This window comes from Culex pipiens, chromosome 3, assembly GCF_016801865.2.
Source record: "Culex pipiens pallens isolate TS chromosome 3, TS_CPP_V2, whole genome shotgun sequence".
Lineage (NCBI taxonomy): Eukaryota > Metazoa > Arthropoda > Insecta > Diptera > Culicidae > Culex > Culex pipiens.
This window is the reverse complement of record NC_068939.1, coordinates 170,312,700-170,338,005: the sequence shown is the minus strand read 5'-3', so window position 1 is coordinate 170,338,005 and position 25,306 is coordinate 170,312,700. Positions and strand designations below refer to the sequence as shown.

Sequence of the window (25,306 nt, the reverse complement as noted above, 5' to 3'; positions counted from 1 at the left end):
AATTCGAATCATGACGTTAGATGCTTTGGTAGATTTTTATAAAAGTTTTGTGTCCTAATGACATGAAAGGCACGTTTTCTGCAAATTTGTATGGACCAATCTCACCATAGACACAATGTCTGCATTTTGCAACTTTTATAAAACAATAACTTCAAACAAAACAATGTAAAGGGGCCAAAGTCAAAGTGTAAACAAAGAGTCTTTTCTGCTCACGTCAGTATTCACACGATTCCCTTCAATTTTAAGATGTTTTGTCAAAAGTCATAAAATCAATTTATTAAACTTCATTTATACTTATAGTAGTTTTGCTAATGTTCATGGACATGAAAAGAACTAAATTATTGTTTGCTTTTAATGAACAGTTAACATTCAAAATGTTTTGAAATGAATTCAACGTCCAATTACAATTTCTACTTACTACACCATCGAGTTTACAAATTTACAAACGGAAAAAAAAACTTCACGATCGCATGCTAACACTGACTAACTTAGTCCATAACTTCAATTGTACAGCAAGTCCAGCTTGTACGAATCGATCACCTCCATCGACTCCCCGTCAAAGCTCATCAAATCGCCCCGCGGGCCGGGCGACATAAGGCAGAGATTCTCGATCCGTGGCACGAGCACGCTCGATTCACCAACACCGGACGTCGAAGACCCGCCGGATCCCCCGTCCATCGCTGCGTACAGCTGGCTCTGGTCGCCGGAAATGCCCATCTTGTCGTACGACTCCTTCAGCAGTTCGTCCAGCGTTCGGTTGATGTAGTCGTCGGATCTGGTCGCGTCGTCTTCCTCGTCCGGGGTCTGCTCGGTCTCCACGGAGGAGGGTGGGGCTGGCGGTGGTGAGGCGGTCGAGGGTTGTTGTTCTTGTAGCGTCGGCAGGATGGCCGAGGACTGGAGCAGTTTCTGTAGCAGGTCACCCGTTTGGCGGATTACGGTTCCGGGCGGCTGGGCGGGGCATTTGTGAGTTCGCTGGGATACCTTGAAGGGCGGGAAGAGTCTTTACTGAGTATGTCTGATTGTGATTGCCAGCAAATTGGTCAATACCTTGTAACGGAAGCTCTTCTCGCAAGCGGTACACTTGTACGGTTGAGTATTGGTGTGGATACGACGATGCACCAGGTATGAAACACGCTGTCGGAAGCATTTCCCTGTGTTGAATCAAAAGAATATTACATTATCTTACTACAATTTTTAATTAGTCCTAAAACTCACCGCACGTTTCGCAGGAAAACGGCTTTTCTCCGCTGTGAATCCGCTCGTGGTTGTGCAGCGTGGAAAGCTCCTTGAAGGCTCGCCCACACTGCGAACAGACGTGCGGTTTATCATCGCTGTGATACAGTAGATGCTTGTGGTACGATTGTTGAAACGTGAACGATTTGAAGCAGATTTTGCACGAATATGGCATTTCTCCTGCAAAGAAATCATGATTGGTAACGCCTACTCGACAAAATTGTAAGTTGTTCCCCGATATCGTCTAAGAAAAACACCGACCGAACATCCCTCAGTGCACCGGTAGCTCCAGGTTGTGGCCAATTCTGTCAAACTGTCAATTTTCATTACTGTCAAGAAGTTTGACACCTTGGCTAAACCCTTTCTAATGAGACGCGGAGGACGTCGAACCGGGCACAAGTTCCGTGTAGGGAGTAGTCAAAGTAAACACGTTTTTTCCACTCGCTACAAAACTAATTACAATGATAGTTCACAATTTCACATTAATTAAAATATTCGGTGTCTTTTCGCAGCTGACCTGTACAGCGGCGTCCGTGCTCCCGCTTGCTTTGATTGTTTTTGATTCTTCTGATTGATTGCCAAGCGACAGCACGGGCACCTGTCAAAGCGATAACAACGAGGGGCTTGCTTCGGCTAAAAACTTTCAACGATATCGGGAAACTCCCAAACTCACCCGTGTGCAGCCGCTTGTGCTTCTTCAGGAAGTACTTGGTGGTGAAGCTTTTCTTGCAGACGTCGCACTCCCACTGCTTGTTCGGGTCAGCCCCACCACCCTGCGGGGTGGTCGCTTGGGGTGAATTGAGCTGCGGCGTCGGCTGGGACGGCGAAGGGGCCGAACTGTTGCTGGTGGTGGTCAGATCCTTTGGCGAGGGCGGAACACTACTTGGTGGGGTCGCGTTGATGATGGCTCGTTCGACAACCTGTTGGTGTTGTTGTTGTTGCAACTGTTGTTGCTGATTTGTTACGTAGATGAACTCGGCCAGCTGTCTCGGGTCTATGATCTTGATGATCTGCGGCTGACTCATCGGGCTGGTCGAGATGGTGACGGTCTGGGCTGGTGGTTGGTGGTGAATTTGTTGCGGAAGTTGCGGTACTGGTTGTAGCGGAGGGGGTGGAGCTAGTGTTGGCTGTACCGCCGCAAGTGGAGGCGGAGTCTTTGGGATGTTACAGTGAACTACGTCAGTGGACGGATAGGCTGGTGGTGGATCGGAAGGTGGGACAGCACTACTTCCGTTGGTCGTGACAGTTGCCGCTTTCTTCGGGCAACCCAGATGGACAACCCGCATGTGGATCTTGAGCGAACCTTTCATTTTGAACACCTTTGGGCACATCGTACACTGGAACGTCAGCGGTGGTTTCTCCTCCAATGGTCGAATAGGAATTTCATGAAAAACGGATTGATGCATCTGCAGCAGACTCTGGTCGCGAAATTCGTCACCACATATGCCACATCTGCTCGGTTCAATGGGCTGTGTCTTCGGGGTCGATCGCGACTTTCGAACGCTCTTCAGCTGACTCGTGGTCGTGGGCGGTTTCTTCTTCTCCACCGGAGGGGGCGGTGGCTTCCCGTCTTCTGGGCCCAGGATCGAATGCCCGAAGAGGTGAATCGTCAGCTTGTCTAGCCCCAAAACTTCGTCCACACAAATTGGACATTTTAATGGCCGCGAGGTTACCTTCAGCAAGCTGATACGTAAGGCGTCAATGTTGGGAAAATTGGACCTGCAGCACAGCGGACACGACAGGTTCTTGGTACACATCGTAGCACTTCCGATTTCGACCACTTTCCACCAGGTTCAATGTCCAAAAAACGTCCAAATTGGGACAAATTTATCGATCTCGATCGAGCGCACGCGAAAATTTTCACATCCCTTCCGTCTGACGAATGTGTTACGAATACTGTCCCCGTCGTCGTCGTCGATTCTCACTCTCTCCGCTGAGCTGAGGATGCGCCAACGATGGCCACTTTTCCCACACCCAAGTCAATCCGTTTGCGCAGGTTCTCTCTGTTGACGTTCCACGTTCGGTGCGTTGCCACAAAAACATGAGAGACGCTCGCTCGAACCTGGCCTAAAAATAGTCACCTCATGCCACAGCCACAACCCGCAATCGACCGTTCCGTTTCGTTCCAGCCAACCGTGCAGTGCAGCGCAGCTACCATCAAAGCAACACGTGGTCGTGACCGCGCGCGCGCGCGTCTTCACGCGATGACTCCTAGGCAACAACCTTGCCTACTTGGGTTTGTTTATCCAGTTAACAACCTTGTCCAAATTTTCAACCTACACCGCACAGAAAATCCTAAAATCCAACCGTGTCGTGAAACCCGGAAGTGTGACCCCCCACAGGATGGCCCAACCGTACGTGATCCGGGTGATGGAGGAGATGGGATGGGGCGCGGACGGTGGCTTCATCCCGATCGCCAACGAAGCCAACCGGAAGCTGCTCGAGTACGTGAACAAGCTGGCGGAACGGAAGGGCAGCGTGGCGGGCCGGGTACAGGCCAGCGATACGCGGTTCGGGAACCTGCAGGTGCACCTGAAGAGTGCCCAGCTGGAGTTCGACCAGAACCTGAAGCTGCTGGCGGAGGACAAGAGCCAGATCGATGCCGAGCACGGGCGGCTGAAGCTGACCGAGAATGAGGGAGGGAGGATGCGGAAGATGGGGCGGGAGGTGCAGTACGAGCGCGGGGACCTGGAGCAGCACGACCAGCGGGCGCAGAGTAAGCGAATTTGGGGGCACCTGGTTGGGTGGGATTGTTACAAAATGTCACCCTGAATGATTTTATTATTTTACCATCTATTTTTACTATTCGAAATTTTAATGCAACGTTTTTTTCAGATGTGATATTTAACTTCAGAAAATTTGAAACTTTTTTTAATTAAATAGTTTTAATTAAAAAAATAAAAATTCAAATTCAAAAAAAAATCTAAATTTCTAACATTGTAATTTAAAAAACCAAAAATTTCTAAATTCAAAATTTTAAATATCTGAAACTCAAAACTTCAAAATTTGGAATATTTAATATTTAGGAAAAAAAAATTCTAAAATATCAAAATTTTAAAAGTGAAAATTTGAAGTGAAAACTAAAAGCTCTAAACAATTCAGAAAACAAAAAAATATTCTCAAATCTTATAGAATTCTTAAATTCATACAATCTTAAATTCAAAAAATTCTTAAATTCCTAAATTTTGAAATTGTTAAATTTTTAAATTCTTAGATTTTTAAATTCTTAAATTCTTAAATTCCCAAATTCTTAAATTCCTAAATTCTTAAATTCTTAAATTCTTAAATTCTTAAATTCTTAAATTCTTAAATTCTTAAATTCTTAAATTCTTAAATTCTTAAATTCTTAAATTCTTAAATTCTTAAATTCTTAAATTCTTAAATTCTTAAATTCTTAAATTCTTAAATTCTTAAATTCTTAAATTCTTAAATTCTTAAATTCTTAAATTCTTAAATTCTTAAATTCTTAAATTCTTAAATTCTTAAATTCTTAAATTCTTAAATTCTTAAATTCTTAAATTCTTAAATTCTTAAATTCTTAAATTCTTAAATTCTTAAATTCTTAAATTCTTAAATTCTTAAATTCTTAAATTCTTAAATTCTTAAATTCTTAAATTCTTAAATTCTTAAATTCTTAAATTCTTAAATTCTTAAATTCTTAAATTCTTAAATTCTTAAATTCTTAAATTCTTAAATTCTTAAATCCTTAAATTCTTAAATTCTTAAATTCTTAAATTCTTAAATTCTTAAATTCTTAAATTCCTAAATTCTTAAATTCTTAAATTCTTAAATTCTTAAATTCTTAAATTCTTAAATTCTTAAATTCTTAAATTCTTAAATTCTTAAATTCTTAAATTCTTAAATTCTTAAATTCTTAAATTCTTAAATTCTTAAATTCTTAAATTCTTAAATTCTTAAATTCTTAAATTCTTAAATTCTTAAATTCTTAAATTCTTAAATTCTTAAATTCTTAAATTCTTAAATTCTTAAATTCTTAAATTCTTAAATTCTTAAATTCTTAAATTCTTAAATTCTTTAATTCTTAAATTCCTATATTCTGAAATTCTGAAATTCTGAAATTCTGAAATTCTAAAATTCTAAAATTCTAAAATTCTAAAATTCTAAAATTCTAAAATTCTAAAATTCTAAAATTCTAAAATTCTAAAATTCTAAAATTCTAAAATTCTAAAATTCTAAAATTCTAAAATTCTAAAATTCTAAAATTCTAAAATTCTAAAATTCTAAAATTCTAAAATTCTAAAATTCTAAAATTCTAAAATTCTAAAATTCTAAAATTCTAAAATTCTAAAATTCTAAAATTCTAAAATTCTAAAATTCTAAAATTCTAAAATTCTAAAATTCTAAAATTCTAAAATTCTAAAATTCTAAAATTCTAAAATTCTAAAATTCTAAAATTCTAAAATTCTTAAATTCTTTTCAAATTCTTAAATTTTTAAATTGCTAAATTGTTAAATTGTTCAATTGTTAAATTGTTAAATTGTTAAATTGTTAAATTGCTAAATTGTTAAATTGTTTAATTGCTAAATTGTTAAATCGTTAAATTGTTAAATTGTTAAATTATTAAATTGTTAAATTTTTAAATTGTTAAATTGTTAAATTGTTAAATTGTTAAATTGTTAAATTGTTAAATTGTTAAATTGTTAAATTGTTAAATTGTTAAATTGTTAAATTGTTAAATTGTTAAATTGTTAAATTGTTAAATTGTTAAATTGTTAAATTGTTAAATCGTTAAATTGTTAAATTTTTAAATTTTTCAATTGTTACAATGTTAAATTCCTAAATTGTTACATTGTTAAATTCTTAAATTTTTAAAGTCTTAAATGCCACAATATTTAAGTCATATTTTAGCTTAGAGATTTTGAAATTTTGAGAAGAAAATAGTTTTAATATCAGAAATGAGGGTTTTGGTATACAAACTGTGTAAATTCATGGATTTTGAATTTTTAGACTTTCAAAATTTAAAATTTAATCATAAAAAATAGATTTTGGTTTATTTTTGAGCTTATATTTTTGTTGTTTTATTAGATTTTTAGATTATTAGATTTTTAAATATTTTAATTTCTATTTTACATTGGCCAAAATTATTGTTTTAAAGTCCCTCCGGTTTGCAAAAGAATTTTTTTATCATTCATGACCCTTTCCTTGATCGTCTATTGAAGTATTTTTTAAAAAGGATTTTTTTGTTATCATTCCTTTGGAGCCTTCAAACATAAAACGAGATTGATTTTTTTTCTATGGCTCGGAATGAGTTTTAGGTTGGCGCAGATTTGGCGCGGATTTTTTTTCGACTTTTCCGTAACAACCCTGAACTTTTCAGCACAATTGTTTAGAAAACTCGATTAAATTTTCAAAAGGAAACCCATGAGGGATAGGTTGTTTTGAAAATTTAATCTAGAAAAGAAATAATATTGTTTTAATTTTAACGATGGATTGACTACATGAAAATTTGATACAATTGGATCCTAAAATAAAACTTAAATTGTGATATTATTGTTCACAACGATAAAGCTTATTTTTTTGAGTACAATGAGCCTTTGTCCGACCGACTGCAAAGAATTTAAAATGGATTTTTGTATAATTTTATATAATCAATTAAAAAAAATTAACTTCGCTGTCCTTCTTGACAGAAAATGTCCTACTTGACAGCTCATTTCAATGAAACTAGAGTTTTTTTAAAGGTCCTATTTAAAACACAATAGACTATTAGAAGAAAAAAAAACTACATAAAAGTTGTCTTGTCAATTTTTTTTTGCATTAAGGCTCCGGAAGGCATCATTCCAGATTGGCCATTTGGCGGCCATGTTTGTTTTAGAAAAACATTCAAATCTTGATTCAGAATGTATCAATCAAAAAATGGTATTCTTTGTGTTGTTTGTAGAAGCATTTTACATATCGTGATTATTTTTTCATTTCAATTTACTATTTCTGGACCCTGATTCCAAAACCATCATGCATTGACAGTCATTGCCCCAAAAGTGAAGGACACCTTCTACGACCTTAAAATAAAAAAAAAAGTGATCAGAAATGGTTTTTAATCATATTTTTTTTGCCGTTGTACATATCTAGACTTTTTTTTTATTAGGTCCTATAAACAAAATTGAGCTAAAAATTAAAAATTAAATTTTCCAAAATAATTCTACACAAAAAAATGACCATTTTCCTTCCACAGAGGACATGAAAAAGCTAGCCTCGAACATGGAGCGCTTCACGGAACGCATCAAGTGGGCCAAAGCGGCCCTGGTCGAGTGGAAACAGGTCATGGGAAACGGCGAGGAGACGAACAAGCTGATCGAAAAGTACTGCAAGCTGGACGCCGGCAAGGCCGAATCGCTGGAGGCAAAGCGCAAGATACTCGAGGACAAGGTGTCGAAGCGTCGCACCACGCTGGTGGCGCTGGCCGAAGAGTACCGTTCGCTGGAGCAGGTGCTGGAGCGCACGTCGCAGCTGTACAGACAGGCGCACACGGAGCGGAGGCATCTGGTGCTGACGTGGAAGGAAGCGGTCAAGCACATGAACCAGAGGGAGGAGGACATCAAGGAGGTTGAGGGTGAAATTGAGCGTGCGAGGGAGTTTAGCGATTTGCTGAGCGAGGATTTGAAGGCGCAGGATGAGTTTCTGGAGGAGCAGCAGAGGAACAATAGGGAGATTGAGTTGGGGATTGCTGAGTTGAATGTGGAGGTTTCTAAGTTGCGGAATCGTTTGAATGCGTTGACGGATAACGTGCAGCTGAAGACCAATGAGTATCAGATAACGCGGAAGGCGGTTCAGAATGTGTCGAATAAGCTGACGAGCATGCGTAACAAGAACCGCCAGGCGTTGATGGAGGAGGCGGAGAAGGAACGGCAGATTCATACGAATCTGAGTCAGCTGGAGGAGTTGAGGGAAAAGTTTGAAAATTTTAGGAGCAAGACGTTGTGCGCGCAGGAGCGTTTGCGGCAGCTGAACGAGATTGTTGAGCAGGAAGAGCGTCAGATGAAGGTGCTGAGCGATGAGACGGCTCGGCTGTCGACGGCGCTGTACCGTGCTCAGTCGCAGCTTGTGGCGATGAAGGACGAGGAGAAGCTGCTGCGAATTGAGGTTCTTTCGACGGAGTCTGGCATCGGGAAGATTAAGGCGGCGATGAAGATTCAGGAGCGGGAGATTATCCGCCAGACGGAGATTTCGTACAACGTGGATTACAACATTGAGAAGCTGGAGGAACGGATTGCAAACATGAGAGGGGAGAACAAGCAGGAAGGAGCGAATCGTGCGCACGCGAAGCTGGTTCAAGCGGAAGCGATCTATCTGGCGAGGAAGCAGAACTACTCGCTGCTACAGGCGCAGATTGCCAAGGTTCAGATTGATTTCCGCAATTTGAACTCGATTTATCAGCAAGATTACGCGGAGATTGAGCGGATGGTTGGTAAGCTGAAGGAGAAGACACTGATTGTGGAGGGTGGCGAGAAGAAGCTGCGACAGTGCACTACTGAGAATCAGGAACGGTTGGTCGAGAGGAGCTTGCTGAAGATGCGGATCAAGCAGATGGAGTCGCGTGTGGATAAGCAGAACGACAAGATGTACACGTTGGAGCGGCACCGGATGGAGCTGGAGACGGCCATTACGGAACGGTTGATTGATATCAACTCGCAGAAGGACATGCTACTGTTGAAGAAGAAATACCTGCAAGACGAGCGAGCGACGCTGAAGGCGGACATAAGCGAGAGGGCGCTGAAGATTGAGCAGCTGAAGAACCGCTACGATCTGTCGCTGGACCTGTTGGGCAAGAACGACGACGGGACGATTGTGACGGCAACGCAGATCAAAATTCAGAACGCTCAGGAGAAGTACATATTGCTTCGGGAGGGCAGCGAACTGAACGTAAAGATCCTCAAAGCGGAGGAAGATTTGAAGGCGCTGGAGAACACGTTGAAGGTGATGAACTTTTCCAACGAGAGCTACAAGCGCGGGTTCCAGAAGGTAGACGAAGACAATCCGGACATTCAGCAGTTGAATCAAATCCAGAACGATTACTGTAAGGCGGTGACCGCTCTGAAGAGTGTTCGTACGGATTTGGCTTTCAACACTGAAAACCTGCACAACCTGAACGAAGAGCGGGAGGAAAGTGACAAAGGATTGGAAGCAGCGCAAAAGACTCGCCTCGATAGCAACGACATTCTGCTCAAGATCCAGAAGGAACTGCTCGACCAAAAGACGAAAATCCAACGCGCCGAGCGAGAACTTCGCCTAGCGATCAAAGCCGCCAAAGCCAAAACCAACGACGAAGAACTGCTGCTCACGTTCCAGAAGGATCTGAACCTGAAAGAACTCGAGGAGCGCAACAGCATGGCGATGCATCAGATCGCCGATCTGGTCGACTTTGCCCCGGACCTAAACCCGACGGTTAGCAAGTACTTTTACGACAAGGGACTCCGGCTGCCGGTGATTCGTCGCACCAAGAGCCAGATCTCGTGGCGCAGCGAAAACTCACCCGGCTCGGACCTGAGCGGACGCGGCGACACGGCGTCGTCCAAACCGAGTAAGAACCACATAGACGCCCTTGTTTACATTCACTCTAATCTATTTTTTTGTGTTTTTTTTTCAGTGTCCAAAATGTCGGCCTGCTCGACGTCGACGCGCTCGTCCGATTCCGACATTGCCAAATCGTTTGACAACCGGATGAGTGCGGGTCTGTCGGTGATTCTGATTGACTTTCCCGGGGCCAGCAGCAAGAAAACGCAGGGCACGATGAAAAAGTAGAAGAAGGCGGGCGGTTCTTTCAAATTCTGAGCGTGCGAAAGAGGGCGCAGCACACGTACTCGATTGACGATCATCATCAAATTTTATTTTTCCTGGCGTGTTTATATATATAATATTGGTTGGTTTTGTCTGTTTTTTTCATCATCCAATTTCAGTAATAGTAAAAACTTGCGTGTGTTTGTGTGTAATATCATCAATTTTTATAGTCGTTTGATAAATCTTACAGCGCGAGACACAGGAAGGAACAGAAAGAAACAAAAAAATATATTGAACATTTACAGATTCTTGCTCGGAGTGAACTTTGCGTTTCGATTGTTTCATGTTTAGTTTTGCGATTTGTCCAATCAATGTAACAATGTGTTTTCCCATGTGCACTAGATGCCACTACGATAGCTTACGCGTCTTTTATCTTCAGAAAAATAAATCACTGCAGCAGTTTTGTGTGTGTGTGTTTATCACTAACTTTGAGTTTGGGGATATCGGAGAACAAGATAATTTCACAACAGTCCTTCTAATACAATGACTTTCTGTTTTGCGATATTTATTTTTTCCCCCGTTGTGGTTCACCCAGTTTTGTATGAAAAGTGAGTGTCATACAAATAAATGTTGTTTCTTTTCCAGATAGATGCGCGGACACAGTTTGAAAAGGGGGTAGAAAACTCAAGAGAATATCAAAAGATTACGATGATAGAGAAAGCGCCCTACAACTCTATTTGGCTGTTATTTTAGTACTTTTTGTTGATTTATTGTTTGTTTTTTCTTCTTTTCGTTTACACAGAGAAAATGTTAAGGTAACAACCAGTGTGTCGATTAACATTTTTATTTTTTATTTTTTCTAGCGCGAGTGATTTTTCTTCGATTTCTGTTTAGCAGTTTGAGAGCAAATGACTTTCGGTTCATTTCGTTTGTTGTCTAGGATGTTCTCTTTCGGGTTAAAAGTGGTGGAAGCCACATTCAGCTAATTTTGTTGTTTTTGATAGGTGAGAAACGAAATAATTTCCATAGTTTTTTTTTTTTTCTAAGCGAATAAGGATTTTTAAGATCGAGATACCACTCTAAACGCTCAGAAATGTTCCAGTACAGCAATAAAAAAATCCATATTAATAATTAGTTTTTGAGAATCGTATGCTCTAATTGTTCAAAAAATATATTCTCTCGTTTGATGTATATGAAAAACTAAATCTGAATAGATAAATAAAATTAAAAAAAAAACGTTTGAATTAGCGAACATTCCAAGTAGCGATAATCGAATCAACGAAACCGCTCTGTATTCGAAAATCTGTATCTTTTGAAGGATTTTTTTTATCGATTTGATTTGATGTCTACGGTAAACTTGTAGAAATTGATAAGGACAATTCAGAAAAAAATCAATTTCCCAAAATACAATTTTTGTTTTAATTTTTGAAATTTATTACAGTCCAGAATCAATTATCCGAAGGCCTCAGAAAAAAATCATTTCGGATAACCGAATCACGGAAAAAAATAAAGTATGACCCCTTAACTACGCTTCTGAATTTTTAAATCCAAGATGGCTGGCAAAATAGCGGTGATAAAATATATATATTTTTTATTTAAGGGTGCACAGCAACCAAAGAAGTTGTTGTCTTTTTATTCCAAAATTGAAAACTTACGGACCCAATCCTGCAATAATATGATTGTTGAAAATAGGAAAATTATATTGTAAATCGTATAGTAGACAGTACTTTAGGGGATGAATAAAAAACTATCTGTAACAAAAATCTTGGTGCAAAAGCTCTAGTTGATGTGCATCGTTAATGAGAATCAACTACAGTCATGCCCCGGTTTTGCACTGCCCCGGTTATGATTCGTTCAGCTACCTCGGTTAAGCACGGCCCTGTGCTTAATTGAAGCACAAAGCGTATGGGATTTTGGCAATATGGGAGACATTGGCTATTATCCTATGAAAAATCATCCAAACTTCGACAAATTATAGTGTTTTAAAAGTATACGTATTTGTTGTTTTTGGGGTGATTTTTTCTTGTGTGCAAAATAAACTACTAAAGTTGGGATCCTTAAGAACACATCTGGCCGATAACTTCATTTAAAGTTGTACTTTTATCACATGAAACATTAACTATTTTGACATGAAAAAAATTAATATAAATAAAAAAATATATTAGTTTTTACTGTGCGCAGTTTGCGCGTAATATTAATCTCAACCCCCAAGATGGCTGCCTTAAGCATCCTCCTGGTATTTTTCCTGTATTTTGCAATGTTTTTCGAAAAAATATTCAAAACTGTTTACAATATGGGTATCAAATGATCAAGATTTTCTCATACAATTCGAAAGTAATAACACATATTTGTGAAAATACTCAAAATTTTCACAAAACTACGTATTCTCGAAAATAATACTCGAAATCTCAGGTTTTGAAAATATGGGTATCAAATGATCGGGATTTTTCAATACATTTCAATAGCTATAACAATTTTTTTTGAAAATAGTGCTTTTATTCACAAAACTACGTATTTTCGAAAAACTACTAAAGATTCAAGTTTTTTATAATATGGGTACCAAATGCTCGGGATTTTTTCATACATTCCAAAAGTAATAACACACATTTTTGAAAACATTTGAAATCTTCACAAAACTACTTATTTAAAAAAATACTAAAAATTTCCGTTTTTTTCCATAAAAAATGGATTATATAGTAAAACTGATTTTTTTTAAAGTGGTAGTTCTGTGAAAATTTTGAGTATTTTGAAAAAAGAATCTAAATTCCCAATCATTTTATACTAATTTTGAAAAAAAAAAACAAAATTTTAGTATTTTTTTCAGAAAGACGTGGTTTTGTGAAAATTCAGAGTATTTCACAAAAAATATAACTACTAACCGAAATGTATGAAAAAATCCCGAGGATTGAATACCCACATTGTATTAGAAACTGAAATTTTTAGTATTTTTTCGAAAATACGTAGTTTTTGAATATTTTGAGTAATTCACAAAAATATAATTACTATCGAAATGTATGATTTAAGTTTTTTTTTCGAAACTACGTAGTTTTGAGAAAATTTTGAGTATTTTCAAAATTTTGTGTTACTTCTTTCGAATGTATGAAAAAATGGACTGTAATATGTGTTTTGAGCTAAAGAAAAGAACGAGGAAAATAAATGTTAGCAAAAATGGCATTTATGATCACTGAAATTTCAAAAAAGTGTGCACGTGGTTTATGGATGGTCCCCAATACATAATTTGAAAACTATGCTCAAAACGCATTTAAATATTAAAAAAAAAAGATACACTCTTGTAACAAAACAAAAAACTGTAATTTGAGCTTGCACCAGTTGTTATAAATTAGTTTTTCCATGTAAAGAACTTTTGAAAAGAGAAGTTTTCATAAATACATATAAAATGGCAGGTAGCAAACATGTGAATTTTCTATTTCTGATCTGAATTAAATTTCCCTGAAAATACCCCTTTTTCTCGAGCTTGGGAGATTAGGTAATAATTTGTATTTGTATTTTATTTTTCAAAAATATACCGAAGGTACATCCTTAACCTTAGCGCTGCCATCCTGTCGGAAGCCTTCTGGAGGATGTCGGGGCGAATACTTCCAACATCCTTCTTTGCTAAACGGCCAGGCCAACTGCGTAAAGTTCACCGCAATGATAATTCGTTGAACTGAAGTGAGTTTGAGCATGAATGTTCAAACAATAATACAGTTCTGAGTCTACAGGCAGGGGAAGAAACGTGGGGATCTCTCTTGGAAGGGACATTGTATTTCCACAAATGCCCTGGGCACTATTTGACGTTTTCAATTTCAAATTCGAGTTTTTTTAGATAATTGCCTTCGAGCACTCGAATTTGAAATTGAAAACTATATTAATAAAAAAAACTTCGGTAGTTTGACATTTATAAGTTAGTACTCCATTTATTAGACAAGGTCAAATTAAGAAGTGATTTTTTTTAATTTAGAAAGTAATATTTTGACTGTGCATTAGGTTGCAGTGTCGCATAAAGTTAAACCCGGTAAGAAATTTCGAGATTTTTGCTTGTCGAGTCGACATCAAACAAAAACCTGACTGATAGTGTGTGAACGATTTTTTTAAATACTGTACTGAAACACTTCAAGCTGTAGTTGCCGATCGGAAAATGTGAACTTTTACGATATTTCCAATTTTGATCGCCTACTATTGTTTCGAGAAAGGGGGTTGTTTTTTTTTCCACGGTTTTGCTACTACAATTGGGAATGCTTTCTACGGATTACTTTGATCTCACACTCGCTCTCGGGAGAAGGTTTGCTTTGTTTTTATTGGTTTTGGGTTATTTAGGGGGGGTTCGCGTTTACAACTATTGGCTCTGCTTTCTTCGTTCTCGGTTATCTACTATCACGCGCGCTCGAGCAAAGAAACATGATTTGTTTTTTAAAAACATCTATGTACAGACTAAGAAGTTTTTTTTCCTCTTTTGTGTGCTTTCCCCTTCCAGGGGAAATTAGTTTGTTTTTTTTTCTTCTTTTAGGTGGTTGATACGACACGCGTTGTCTTCGAATTTGGGATGAAATTTGGGATGGGGGAGGTCAAACTCAACCAAATTCGCTTGGTTTAAACAGTTTAAAAGTAAGGAATAAATGACTAAACGTAACATTTGTTGGTCCAAAGTAAAGAGAAGAGGTTCCCCCACTGGGGTACCACACCGGTAATGCACGAAACAAAAACGGAAATGGAAATGAATTGCAGAACTTTAAAGATAAGTTAGACCAAACGGAGCGCGGACGCGCGCGCGCGACTTGCTGCCATCTCTCTCACACACTTACAAATACACAGTCACACACAAACAAGTACTACTTACATCCGGTTGCGGCGCGCGCCGCGTGTTTCCGTTTGGTTCAAGATCACATTAACATCAGCTTCAACTCTCTCGCTCGCTACTTTTGATGGTGAGAGAGCACTGAATTTACACCCGCCGCCGGCCTCTAAGTTTGTGCGCCCGCCACATTCACCGCGTCTAGTTGCGGTTCCGGGTTGAACGTCGCAGTATCTTGGGTGGTGGCGCGACTTCCGGTTCGACCTTGATCGGCACCCGGGCCGCCGTGGCGGCCTTCGTTGGTTTTTTCCTGTTGGTTGGCTGGAGCGGAGGAGGAGGAGGTGGGAGGGACGGTGGCACTGCCATCGTCTTCCGTTTTCGCGAGGTCGTTGGAGGTTCCGGTACGGCAAAACTGGTACTGGGTTCGACCACTTCCGGTGCCGCTGGAATCTCCATCACAGAGGGTCTTCGCCGGAGCGAGTAGGAAATGCTGTGCCTTCGGGGAGGGGGGAGTGACGCTTGGGCCTGCTTCAGCAGCTCCTTGGCGATCACCTCCGGGGCCATGGTCACGCCGGTGGCTCCCCGCGTGCGGTTGAACTTCTTCTGCAGCTTCTGGGCGAACTCAAAGTCCCGACGCTCCTGCTCGATCATGGCTTCGCGCCGTTGCTGATCGTTGACGATCAGTTCCTTGAGGCGGTTCGCCTCCTTGTTGACGCTTCGTCGGGTGACGCGAGGCGCGGCATCTTCCGCCACCGGCTTCATCGGACTACTTTTCACCTTGGCCACTTTGGTCGAGGTGGGCGAGAACTTGAGCTTTCGTTTGCGGTTGCCGGACAACGCGGGGGTGCTTTTCGACTTTTTCTTCGAGCTGCTGCCTTTTTTGGCGCTCGACCGCTTCTTGGGCGGCGAGGAACCACTCTTCTTGGCGGAGGAAGCAACCGCTTCCGGTTGCTTTTTCGACGGGCCAACCACGGTGGTCGTCAGCGGTGTAAACAGGTGCATGTTCACCACGGAAAAGGCCGACCGGCGAGGTGTCGTCGGATCGATCGGCTTGAACGGGCTCTTGGTGGGACTGCTCGGTCCGGCAGCGTTGTTGGCCTTGGATGACGACGTCGGGAGTGTGCCCGCCTCCGGTCGCACCGACGGAACCCGCACGATGGCCTTGGGTGAGAAGCTAAAAATTAAAAAAAAAACAATTATCAACCAACTCAATACCCTAAAACCAGGGTGACCACTCAAATCCCATTTTCAAATTCCCGACTATTTCCCAACTATTCCAGAAACTCAAATAAAAGGCATTTCTTATCTAAAGAATGATTTCCAACAAACATCTTTTAATAAAGAGAAGTCAATATCAACCATCGATAAACAAATCTAAATGGATTTTAAAAATTCAAACTATTGATAATTCTCGTAAAAACATAAATTTAACAACAAATTCAAAAAAAGAAATTCAAAAATGGAAGCACTTATTATTTTTATTCCTATCCTATAAGCTATTGTCTTTCATAGTCTGTCAATTAATCTGTGCAAAGTAACCGAAAGCTTAACAATACTTATAACATCAATGTTTATTTTTAAAATTGGCAAAACATATAGTTTTTGATACTTCGTTTCAGCTGGAAATGGCAAAAAGTTAAAGATAACTAAGTTTAAAATTTTATTCCTAATTTTATTTAATTTTTAATAAAAGAACGCCTTCCTTCAAAGCAAAATATCTAGGAATTCGTTTAAATTTTTTTTAAATAGCCAAGTTCACTTTTTAATTTTGTAAATTTTGATATTGATTTTTTTTAATCAATTTCGATTTGTCTAGTTGTCATAGACTTCACCAATCTGCCATCAAGTTTTAGAGGTTGTTTGGACATAATTAACTAGTATCTGGGCCAAATATGAGCACTCTAGGTTAAAGGGGAGTGGGGCAAATTGAGACACAATGCTAAAAGAATAAAAAGGAAACGTCAAAAATCTTAAAAAGGCTGTACTGCCCCTGATCGCATAAATGTCCCATATGCATTTTCATCGATTTTGAGTTATTGATGCAGTTTGGTTCAAAATCGCGAGCTCTTTCAGAAAAGCATATAACATCCAGTACTTTGTTCTAGAAATCAGGAGGAAATCCAGTTTTTTTGCGAAAACTTAACACGTAGCCTTATGTGTGGGACAAACTTGTTATGCGTTTTTCTCAGCTTGCTGTTTTTGCATATGGGACATTTATGCGAACATGGGCAGTGTAACTAAGGCAAACTTCAATAAAATTTTAAAATTCAGAATGCATCTGAAAGGGCTTAAGTGCATCTCCAGCGCTGGTGGCAAACATCGAAGCAAATCAAATTTGCACCCACGTCAAACTTCACCGCGGAACCTGTCGCAGTGGCAAACTTGAAAAAATTGAAAAATTTACAAAAATTTGAATGGTTTAAAAAAAATAAAAATTAAACATAAAAAAAGTTTAAAAAAATTAATAAAAATTAAAAAAATAAAAAAATAAAGAAAATTGAAAATTAAAAAAAAAATTAAAAAAAAAAAATTAAAGGAGTTACTTAAAAAAATACAAGATTAAAAAAAAATCAAAGGTTTCCAAAATTCTAAACAATTAAAAAAATTTACAGACTTAAAAAAAATAAAAAAAAATAAAAAAATAAAAAAATCAAAAAAATGTCTGGTTGGTAAGAGCAAAAATTAACAAAATTCAAAAATTCAAAAAAAATAAAAATTTGGAATTTAAAAATTCAAAAAAAAAAATAATAATAATTAAAAAAAAATACAATTAAAAATACAACCAAAATTCAAAAAAATAAAAATTATGAAATTCTTGCATTTCAAAATTATGTTTTTCAAATTGATAGGCTTTCTATCTGTTTTAATCTGTTGAAGATTTATTTTAAATTTTGTCTCCTTTTTAATTTTGTTTTTTTTTTTCGTTTTTTTTAAATCTTCATTTTTTGTTTTTTTATTAAAAAAATAAATAAAAATGAATAAATTGAAAAAACAAAAATTGAAGCAATATAAAAAAAAAACGAAAAAACAAAAAATCAAAATGAGACGAAATTAAACTTCAACTAATTAAAACAGATAGAAATCTATCAAATTGAAAAACATAATTTTGAAATCTAAGAATTTCAGATTTTTTGAGTTTTGATTGTTTTTTAATTGTGTTTTTTTGAATTATTAATTTCTGAATTTTTAAATTTTGTTAGTTTTTGCTTCTTGTTAGATTTCTGAATTTCTGAATTTTGAATTTTGTTTATGTTTTCTCTCACCAACCAGAGTATACATCCAAAAATCTCCGAAACACGCATTCAAAACTTTGCAAACTATTTGAAATGACTGAATGAATTCAGTTAAACAATTTAAAATATTTACCACGGAAAGAACCAATGCCAAACTCAAGTTGGAATCTTTTTTCAAATATTCAATCAATTTGACAACATTAAACAAAATCATAACTTTAAGCTGGTCATAATTTTGGAGCAACACAAGAAAAGGGCGGATAAGCATTTTTAAATACAGGAACCATTTTGCGAATTCCGAGCCGACACGTAACTTTTTCACAAAACTCGAGTTGTTAAACAATAGCTGGCCTTCCCAGCTACCTTTTAACACTGCGGGTTTTGTCAAATAGTAACCTGTTGGCTCGGAATTTGCAAAATAGTTCAGGTTGTCAAAATGCTTAGGCGCCCTTTTCAAATGTTGCTCCAGAATTATTAAAATTAGCTCTATTTTTTATTAGTTTTTTAATTACTTGTTTTAAGTTAGATGTTACCTTTTGTTTTATAAACATAAAAGTTAACAAAAATAATTTGATTCATAAAAAATACCATGAAAATCTGTGTCAAATGCTATTTCTTAGGATTTTTTATGTCTTAAATAGCCTTTTAATTTTCAAATAGATTGAAATAGTGAAAGGAACCTGAAATTTAAAGTAAGTTACCGAAGAAGAATTGAGTGAATATAATTTGAATATTGTACAAAATATTGCAAAATTAGTCAAGAGTTAGAAAATAATTGTCAAACCAGTATGCTTGGGATTCCCAATTTTTTGACAAAAAAAAAAACACAAATTCCCGACTTTCCCGATTTTCCGAATTGAGTGGCCACCCTGGACTTGCCCCAATCCCATCTCACCAGCTCTTGGGCGTCGTCGCCAGGATCGGCTTGAAGTGGTTCAGCTCCGACCGCAGACTGTCCCCGTCGTCCACGTCATCGTCGTCATCCCCACCTGGGCCGGCGGCCTGACTAGAGGTTCGCCGGTGAATCTTGGTCGGCTTGACGCACAGCTCGCTCTTGTTCACCTCGGCCATCGTGAAGACTTTCTTCACCGCTCCTCCTGCCGGCTGCTTGCCGAGGGACGTCGCCCCTTTCTGTCCCGCCTTGTCAACCTTGCTCAAACTGTACCGGCTGGACGCGGACGAAATGCACGAGGAAGACGCTCCGGAAGCGGTCGATGTGGAGGAAATGGAAATGATGCTGAAATCGAAAATTAAATCAATCCTTGTCGAATTCCCCCCAAAAACAAGTTGTATCTCTTACCTGCCCGACTTGGACGTGCCGGGACGGCTGGCGACCGGATTGGCGGCAATCGCCGCAGGTTTCTGATTGCTGCTAGTTCCCGCAGTGGCGGCGGCGGCGGCCGCCGTGGCATTGCTGGTGGTCCCATTCCGAATCGGGAACGAACCCGACGGGCCCGCCTCCTCGTCATCGTCGTCGTCGACGACTTGGTGGACATCGGCACCCCCCTTGTTGGCCTTGTCGTCTTTGGCCTTGACTTTGTCCTGGTCCGGCGGTTCCGGGGTGCTCGTCGAGGAGGATATCGACAGATGGTCACTGCTGTCGACCAGATCGATGATGCCCTCCTGCTTGTACAGATTGATGATGTACTTCTCGGACGCGGCCAGCTCCTTCTTCTTTTCCTCGATCAGCTCCTTGCGGTACCGCTGCAGCTCGTTCTCGTACTCCTTGCGGATTTCGCCCGGCTCGCTCAGGTGGATCACGCTTTCGGTTGCTGTGGGTGGAAAATGAACATGATCTTAACATGGATCTCTGAAATCAAACCCAGATGGAATTGTTGTTAAGCATCGACTTATTATGTACAGTCAAAGTATCACTTAAAAACATATTTTATTTTTCTCTTTTTTTACATATTTTTAAATTTAAAAAAAATAAATTTAAAAAATATTTTTAAATTAAATTCTAAATTTTTCGAAAAAATTAGCATCATACCTATCTAGCATAACATTTGCTGAAGATACCAAATCGAACAACAAAATTGTGTGGACAGCTGTCAAAAAATGCAATGCATTGTTATTGACCAGGACCTTGTAGAATTGCTTCAGATGTAAAGTAGGAACCAAACATCACCACTTCACAACTCTCAAAGGTCCCTAGCATGCTAGTTAATACCGGCGCCGGCTACGGCCAGTGGGAAGATCACGGGGAAGTAGATAGGAATGTTAGTCCAATACTTAGATGATGAAGACCACCAAATCGGCTGCGTCTTCGACAAAGTATCACGTGACATTTGCGGGATTAGTAGGATGGATGATAGCCGATAAGTCCTTGTATGCATCCTAACTTGTATCAACATAGGACGAGACCGACTACTTTATCGACTTCACTTTTCATTTGAAAAACATCTTAGTTGTACTTTGGATTTTGAATGAACCATAATTTTCAAACTAATGCGATTCAAATGAAATAAGTTTCTTATTAGATATTATATTTCTTTTTTTTTATTTAACATGACATCAAAAAATTATAAAAATCTCTTTGAAACTATCTAAAAAAACAAATAAAACTTTACAAGACAGTTTAAAATTTTAAATAAGTTTAGAATTTCATATTTCATGTAAAAAATATTTTACAGATTATCTTTAACCACCGACCGAACGGTGCTTTAACCCTCTACAACTTAAACCCGCCTCTAAACAAGCTTAATCTAAAAAAAATCGCAAAAAAAAACAATTTTCAATGATTGCTTGGTCATTAAAAAGCATTGGAAAGAAGAACTCTTTAAATTTTAGAAAATTTTAAGGTTGGAAGTTCGAGTTGTTTTATGTGACTTTGCCAATGTTTTTAAAAATGTCATTTTTTAGGGGTCAACTTTGGCTGTGTTTTACTAACATTTCCTATACTGCCCCTGATCGCATAAATGTCCCATATGCATTTTCATCGCTTTTGAGTTATTGATGCAGTTTAGTTCAAATTCGTTTGCTCTTTTAGAAAATCCTACAACATTTTCGCAAAAACTAAACACGTGTGTGGAACAAATTTGCCTTGCGTTTTTCTCAGATTGCTCTAATTGCATATGGGACATTTATGTGAACATGGTCTGCTACCCATGTAAATATTTATATTTTGTAAAAACAAGTATGCAGTAATTTTTGTGTTGTCCCAGACTATGCCTCTACGCTTTTTTTTACAATTCAAATGATAATGGTGCCATTCTGTAGCAGAAAATGTGAAAAAAACAAACAAAAAATTTAAAAATTGTGACTTTAAAAAACAAAAAAGAAAGGCATAATAGAATGATAGGAGGTGGTAAAATAGGCTAAATACTATCAAAAACAAACATAAACTTAACAAGATAAATGCAAATTAAAATAGTAAAAAAAACAAGAAAAACATAAAACTAAAGTAGTAAGTTATTCGTAGAACAAAAGTTGCTCAAAATGACCACCTGAACACGGGAAAAATAAACATTTGGGCAGTAGAGATATTAAAAGGACAGATTTAGATTTTTGGTCGAAATGGACAAGAAATGGAGTAAAAAAAGAAGTTGTCTTTGTAGCAGTCGGCCATCGTGTCGCCAACTATTGCTGGTACCAATCAGCCACATCTGGATAATGAGTCCACTGCGCTGTTCAATTGATCCACACTGGCGAGACCGAAATGAAGTTTTCCAGAGTGAAAATAAACTTGATAATAATCATACAAATATCTATTTTCTTACTAAAAATTCAATAATAATTTGAAATTTAGCAATATTACTCAGAAATAAAACTTTGAAAATATGGAAAAACAAACATTTCAGAAATTTTTAATAACAAACAAATTTAAAAAAATATAAAGGAATTTCAACAGTTTTTGATATCTGAAATTTGAAAATTCAAAATAAAATATATGCAGAATTGAATAATAATTTAAATATTAAAGTATTTATAAATTCAATAAAATTCACAATATTACAAGTAAAAATTTCAAAATTTTCAAAATCTGATGTATAGAAATTCGAAAATCCCGAAATTTTAACATTCAAAAACTCTATTTTTTCAAAATTGTAGAATAAAAAAATTTAGAAATCAAAAAATTTAAAAAATAACAAATTACAAATTTTAAAAACATTAAAATTAAAAAATCCAAAATTTTAAAAACCGTCATCAGTCATCCGTCATCGGTCACCCCTTTGAGTCTGGGGTGTGAGATTGGGTTATACAAATTTCAGCATTTTTAAGATTTAATTTTCAAAATTTAATAATTTGAGATTTTAAGTATTGAAGAATTTAAGAATTTAAAAATTTAAGAATTCAAAAATTTAAAAATTTGAGAATTTAAGAATTAATTTTAATTTAAGAATGTAAGAATGTAAGAATTTAAGAATTTAAGAATTCAAGAATTTAAGAATTTAAGAATTTAAGAATTTAAGAATTTTAGAATTTAAGAATTGAAGAATTGAAGAATTGAAGAATTGAAGAATTGAAGAATTTAAGAATTTAAGAATTTAAGAATTTAAGAATTTAAGAATTTAAGAATTTAAGAATTTAAGAATTTAAGAATTTAAGAATTTAAGAATTTAGGAATTTAAGAATTTAAGAATTTAAGAATTTAAGAATTTAAGAATTTAAGAATTTAAGAATTTAAGAATTTAAGAATTTAAGAATTTAAGAATTTAAGAATTTAAGAATTTAAGAATTTAAGAATTTAAGAATTTAAGAATTTAAGAATTTAAGAATTTAAGAATTTAAGAATTTAAGAATTTAAGAATTTAAGAATTTTAGAATTTAAAAATTTAAGAATTTAAGAATTTAAGAATTTAAGAATTTAAGAATTTAAGAATTTAAGAATTAAGGAATTTAAGAATTAAGGAATTTAAGAATTTAAGAATTTAAGAATTTAAGAATTTAAGAATTTAAGAATTTAAGAATTAAGGAATTTATGAATTAAGGAATTTAAATTTAAGAATTTAAGAATTAAAGAATTAAAGAATTAAAGAATTTAAGAATTAAGGAATTTAAGAATTTAAGAATTTAAGAATTTAAGAATTTAAGAATTTAAGAATTTAAGAATTTAAGAATTTAAGAATTTAAGAATTTAAGAATTTAAGAATTTAAGAATTTAAGAATTTAAGAATTTAAGAATTTAAGAATTTAAGAATTTAAGAATTTAAGAATTTAAGAATTTAAGAATTTAAGAATTTAAGAATTTAAGAATTTAAGAATTTAAGAATTTAAGAATTTAAGAATTAAGGAATTTAAGAATTTAAGATTTTTTTAGGTTTTTGTTAAATATCTCAGGATTGAAATAGTAAGTAGTTTCGGGACGGAATTGCAATAAAGATTTTAAGCATTTTTTTTTAAATAAAATTCCTCTATACTTGGAGTTTGTCTTTTGAGGGATAAGCAAAAATAAGTTGTTTTTTTTTTCAGTTAAAAAAGATATTCTAAATCCAAAAAAAAAAAAAAACAACTTGGGTAAAATATTCTTACATTTGTTAGGGTAGAGATTTGTTCCTATTTCCGTCCATTTGTAGATACTCACTATTTAAACAATTTATCATGCAAAACTTTTGACAGAAACCTGATTGGACATTTCTTGTATCAGTTTCCTATTTAAAACGCTTTTGAGGAGCCTTGCTCCTTCAAATATATAATAATATTATAAATTCAAAACCACATATTAATGAAAATTACAACAAGATCACTTGAATAAGTAAATTAAGAAGAAGTAAATTGCAAACACAAAATTCGCAATGAGATAACCGCAAACAGAAACAAGGTTGACTGACCGAAAGATAAACAAAGCCCAGAGATTTTTTTTGTTACCATCTTCCATTTCGCGCAGATCAATACTACCATTCCTATCATTCAATATTAAAAAATCCCAAATTCAATTCAACAAAACAACCATGAATAAACTTACGCGGCACAAAGCAGCTCGTCACGATTCCGTTCCCACCGCCGGTTCCGCCGTTCCCGTTGCAACGCCCCGGGGCACCGCCGTCCTCCTCCAGATACTCCCGGAACTGGCGCTGGATGGCACTCCACAGCTGCTCGTGGACAAGCTTGTTGACGCGGGACGCGTTCCGGTACCAGGTTCCGAAGCGCTTCCGGCAGCACGGGCAGTTTAGGTTGTTCTTTTCGATGGTTCCGCTGAGGCAGTTGCGGCAGAACCGATGCTGGCAGGGCAGAAACACGGGTTCTACGAGCACGGATTGGCACACGGTGCACAGGATGTCGTCCAGCTGGAGGTTCTCCAGGTTGAGCTGGCCGGCGACGGTGGCGTTTCCAGGCGCGGACGAACCTCCGGATGACGGACCGGTTCCGGACGCGAGGTGCGGATTAGAAGAGGCCGCCGGGTAGTTCAACAGCTTCGAGGACATTGTCCAGTTTTGACACGGTCCCCGTGTCCGCACGGGGGACAATTTGCACGCGAACGGAACAACCGGTCAGCTCGGAGGCAGATTTTCTCTCAAGGACTTTTGACACGGACAAAAAGTAACTCTTTTTTCTTCCTTTTCCTTCACAAAGTGACAGCACACTCCCGTCGTTTCGGCTTGGGGGCAGCAGCTTCCTTTCTCACATTGTTCCGGCGGATGTTTTTTCTGTTCTTCCGTGAGGACACAAACTAGAGCCGGCACATTCCGAACCGCGGACACGCACTAACAAAAGCGGTACACCACAACGCCACAGATTCAGCTACGAGCCCGAAACGAATACGCACCGAAAAATGGCAGCTTTTACGCGATGGACAAGTTTTTTTTTCTGCTGGATCCACTCTTTTTTATGAATGATGGGTTCTTTCTGGCAGTGGCAGCGTATGTCCTTCTTCCTCTTGCTCTCGCACTCGCGGTTTTGAATCGGATCGCCAGTTCGTTTTCGTTGTGTGTTTGTGCGAATTTGAACTGTCAAACTTGACATTGACGCTGTTTGGTGCCAGTGGCGGCAACGGAAAGGTCAGGTTAGTCAGACGTTTCTTGAGGGCTTTAATTTCAAGCAAAACAATGTAAATGGGACAATGAAAATTTCTGGATTTTTTTTAAAAGGTCCAATAAACCAAAGGGACAATCCTCAAACCACGTGGACACTTTTTTGTAAATCTCAACAACCCCCCCCCCCCCCCCCCCCCTACGTGGACAATTTCCATACATGGAAATAACATCTTTTTTGTATGGAGCGTGGACAATCGGAAACCCCCCCTCCCCTCCCAAGGTGTCCACGTGGTTTATGGATGGTCCCAAAGTTGTATTGTTAATTTGATTTTGGTTAACCGCCGTGGATTTTCTAAAAATAATTCGAACTGTCAAAAATCCACCAAAGCATCTACCTTGAT

The 25,306-nt window shown here is 37.3% G+C and overlaps 3 protein-coding genes across 3 annotated transcripts; 1 reads left to right on the top strand and 2 right to left on the bottom strand.

The window, feature by feature from the left end:
- Positions 1-239: 239 nt before the first annotated feature.
- On the bottom strand, positions 240-3,297 carry LOC120431035 (zinc finger protein Xfin). Its single transcript, XM_039596188.2, has 4 exons — positions 1,907-3,297; positions 1,216-1,413; positions 1,048-1,151; positions 240-981 (listed from the first exon to the last, which is right to left on the bottom strand). Exons 1-4 carry the CDS (start codon positions 2,988-2,990, stop codon positions 502-504), a joined length of 1,866 nt encoding a protein of 621 aa, XP_039452122.1. The 5' UTR covers positions 2,991-3,297; the 3' UTR covers positions 240-501.
- A 141-nt stretch (positions 3,298-3,438) lies between these two features.
- LOC120431034 (coiled-coil domain-containing protein 39) lies at positions 3,439-11,347 on the top strand. Its single transcript, XM_039596187.2, has 3 exons — positions 3,439-3,949; positions 7,424-9,769; positions 9,836-11,347. The coding sequence occupies exons 1-3, from the start codon at positions 3,577-3,579 to the stop codon at positions 9,988-9,990; spliced, it is 2,874 nt and encodes a 957-aa protein (XP_039452121.1). The 5' UTR covers positions 3,439-3,576; the 3' UTR covers positions 9,991-11,347.
- A 2,891-nt stretch (positions 11,348-14,238) lies between these two features.
- On the bottom strand, positions 14,239-24,840 carry LOC120431036 (uncharacterized). The gene is made up of 4 exons (XM_039596189.2): positions 23,897-24,840; positions 19,292-19,763; positions 18,887-19,228; positions 14,239-15,932 (listed from the first exon to the last, which is right to left on the bottom strand). The coding sequence occupies exons 1-4, from the start codon at positions 24,354-24,356 to the stop codon at positions 14,960-14,962; spliced, it is 2,247 nt and encodes a 748-aa protein (XP_039452123.1). The 5' UTR covers positions 24,357-24,840; the 3' UTR covers positions 14,239-14,959.
- Between the last annotated feature and the right edge of the window lie 466 nt (positions 24,841-25,306).

Bases quoted from the DNA above. Each gene is read 5' to 3' on its own strand.
- LOC120431034 (XM_039596187.2), top strand. From the start codon at position 3,577: ATGGCCCAACCGTACGTGATCCGGGTGATGGAGGAGATGGGATGGGGC. The intron at 3,950-7,423 runs GTAAGCGAATTT...TTCCTTCCACAG, and splicing joins GCACGACCAGCGGGCGCAGA to AGGACATGAAAAAGCTAGCC. The intron at 9,770-9,835 runs GTAAGAACCACA...TTTTTTTTTCAG, and splicing joins CACGGCGTCGTCCAAACCGA to TGTCCAAAATGTCGGCCTGC.
- LOC120431036 (XM_039596189.2), bottom strand. From the start codon at position 24,356: ATGTCCTCGAAGCTGTTGAACTACCCGGCGGCCTCTTCTAATCCGCAC. The intron at 19,229-19,291 runs GTAAGAGATACA...TTTCGATTTCAG, and splicing joins GGCACGTCCAAGTCGGGCAG to CATCATTTCCATTTCCTCCA. The intron at 15,933-18,886 runs GTGAGATGGGAT...TTTAATTTTTAG, and splicing joins GCGACGACGCCCAAGAGCTG to CTTCTCACCCAAGGCCATCG.
- LOC120431035 (XM_039596188.2), bottom strand. From the start codon at position 2,990: ATGTGTACCAAGAACCTGTCGTGTCCGCTGTGCTGCAGGTCCAATTTT. The intron at 1,152-1,215 runs GTGAGTTTTAGG...GATTCAACACAG, and splicing joins GTTTTCCTGCGAAACGTGCG to GGAAATGCTTCCGACAGCGT. The intron at 982-1,047 runs GTATTGACCAAT...CCGCCCTTCAAG, and splicing joins AGAAGAGCTTCCGTTACAAG to GTATCCCAGCGAACTCACAA.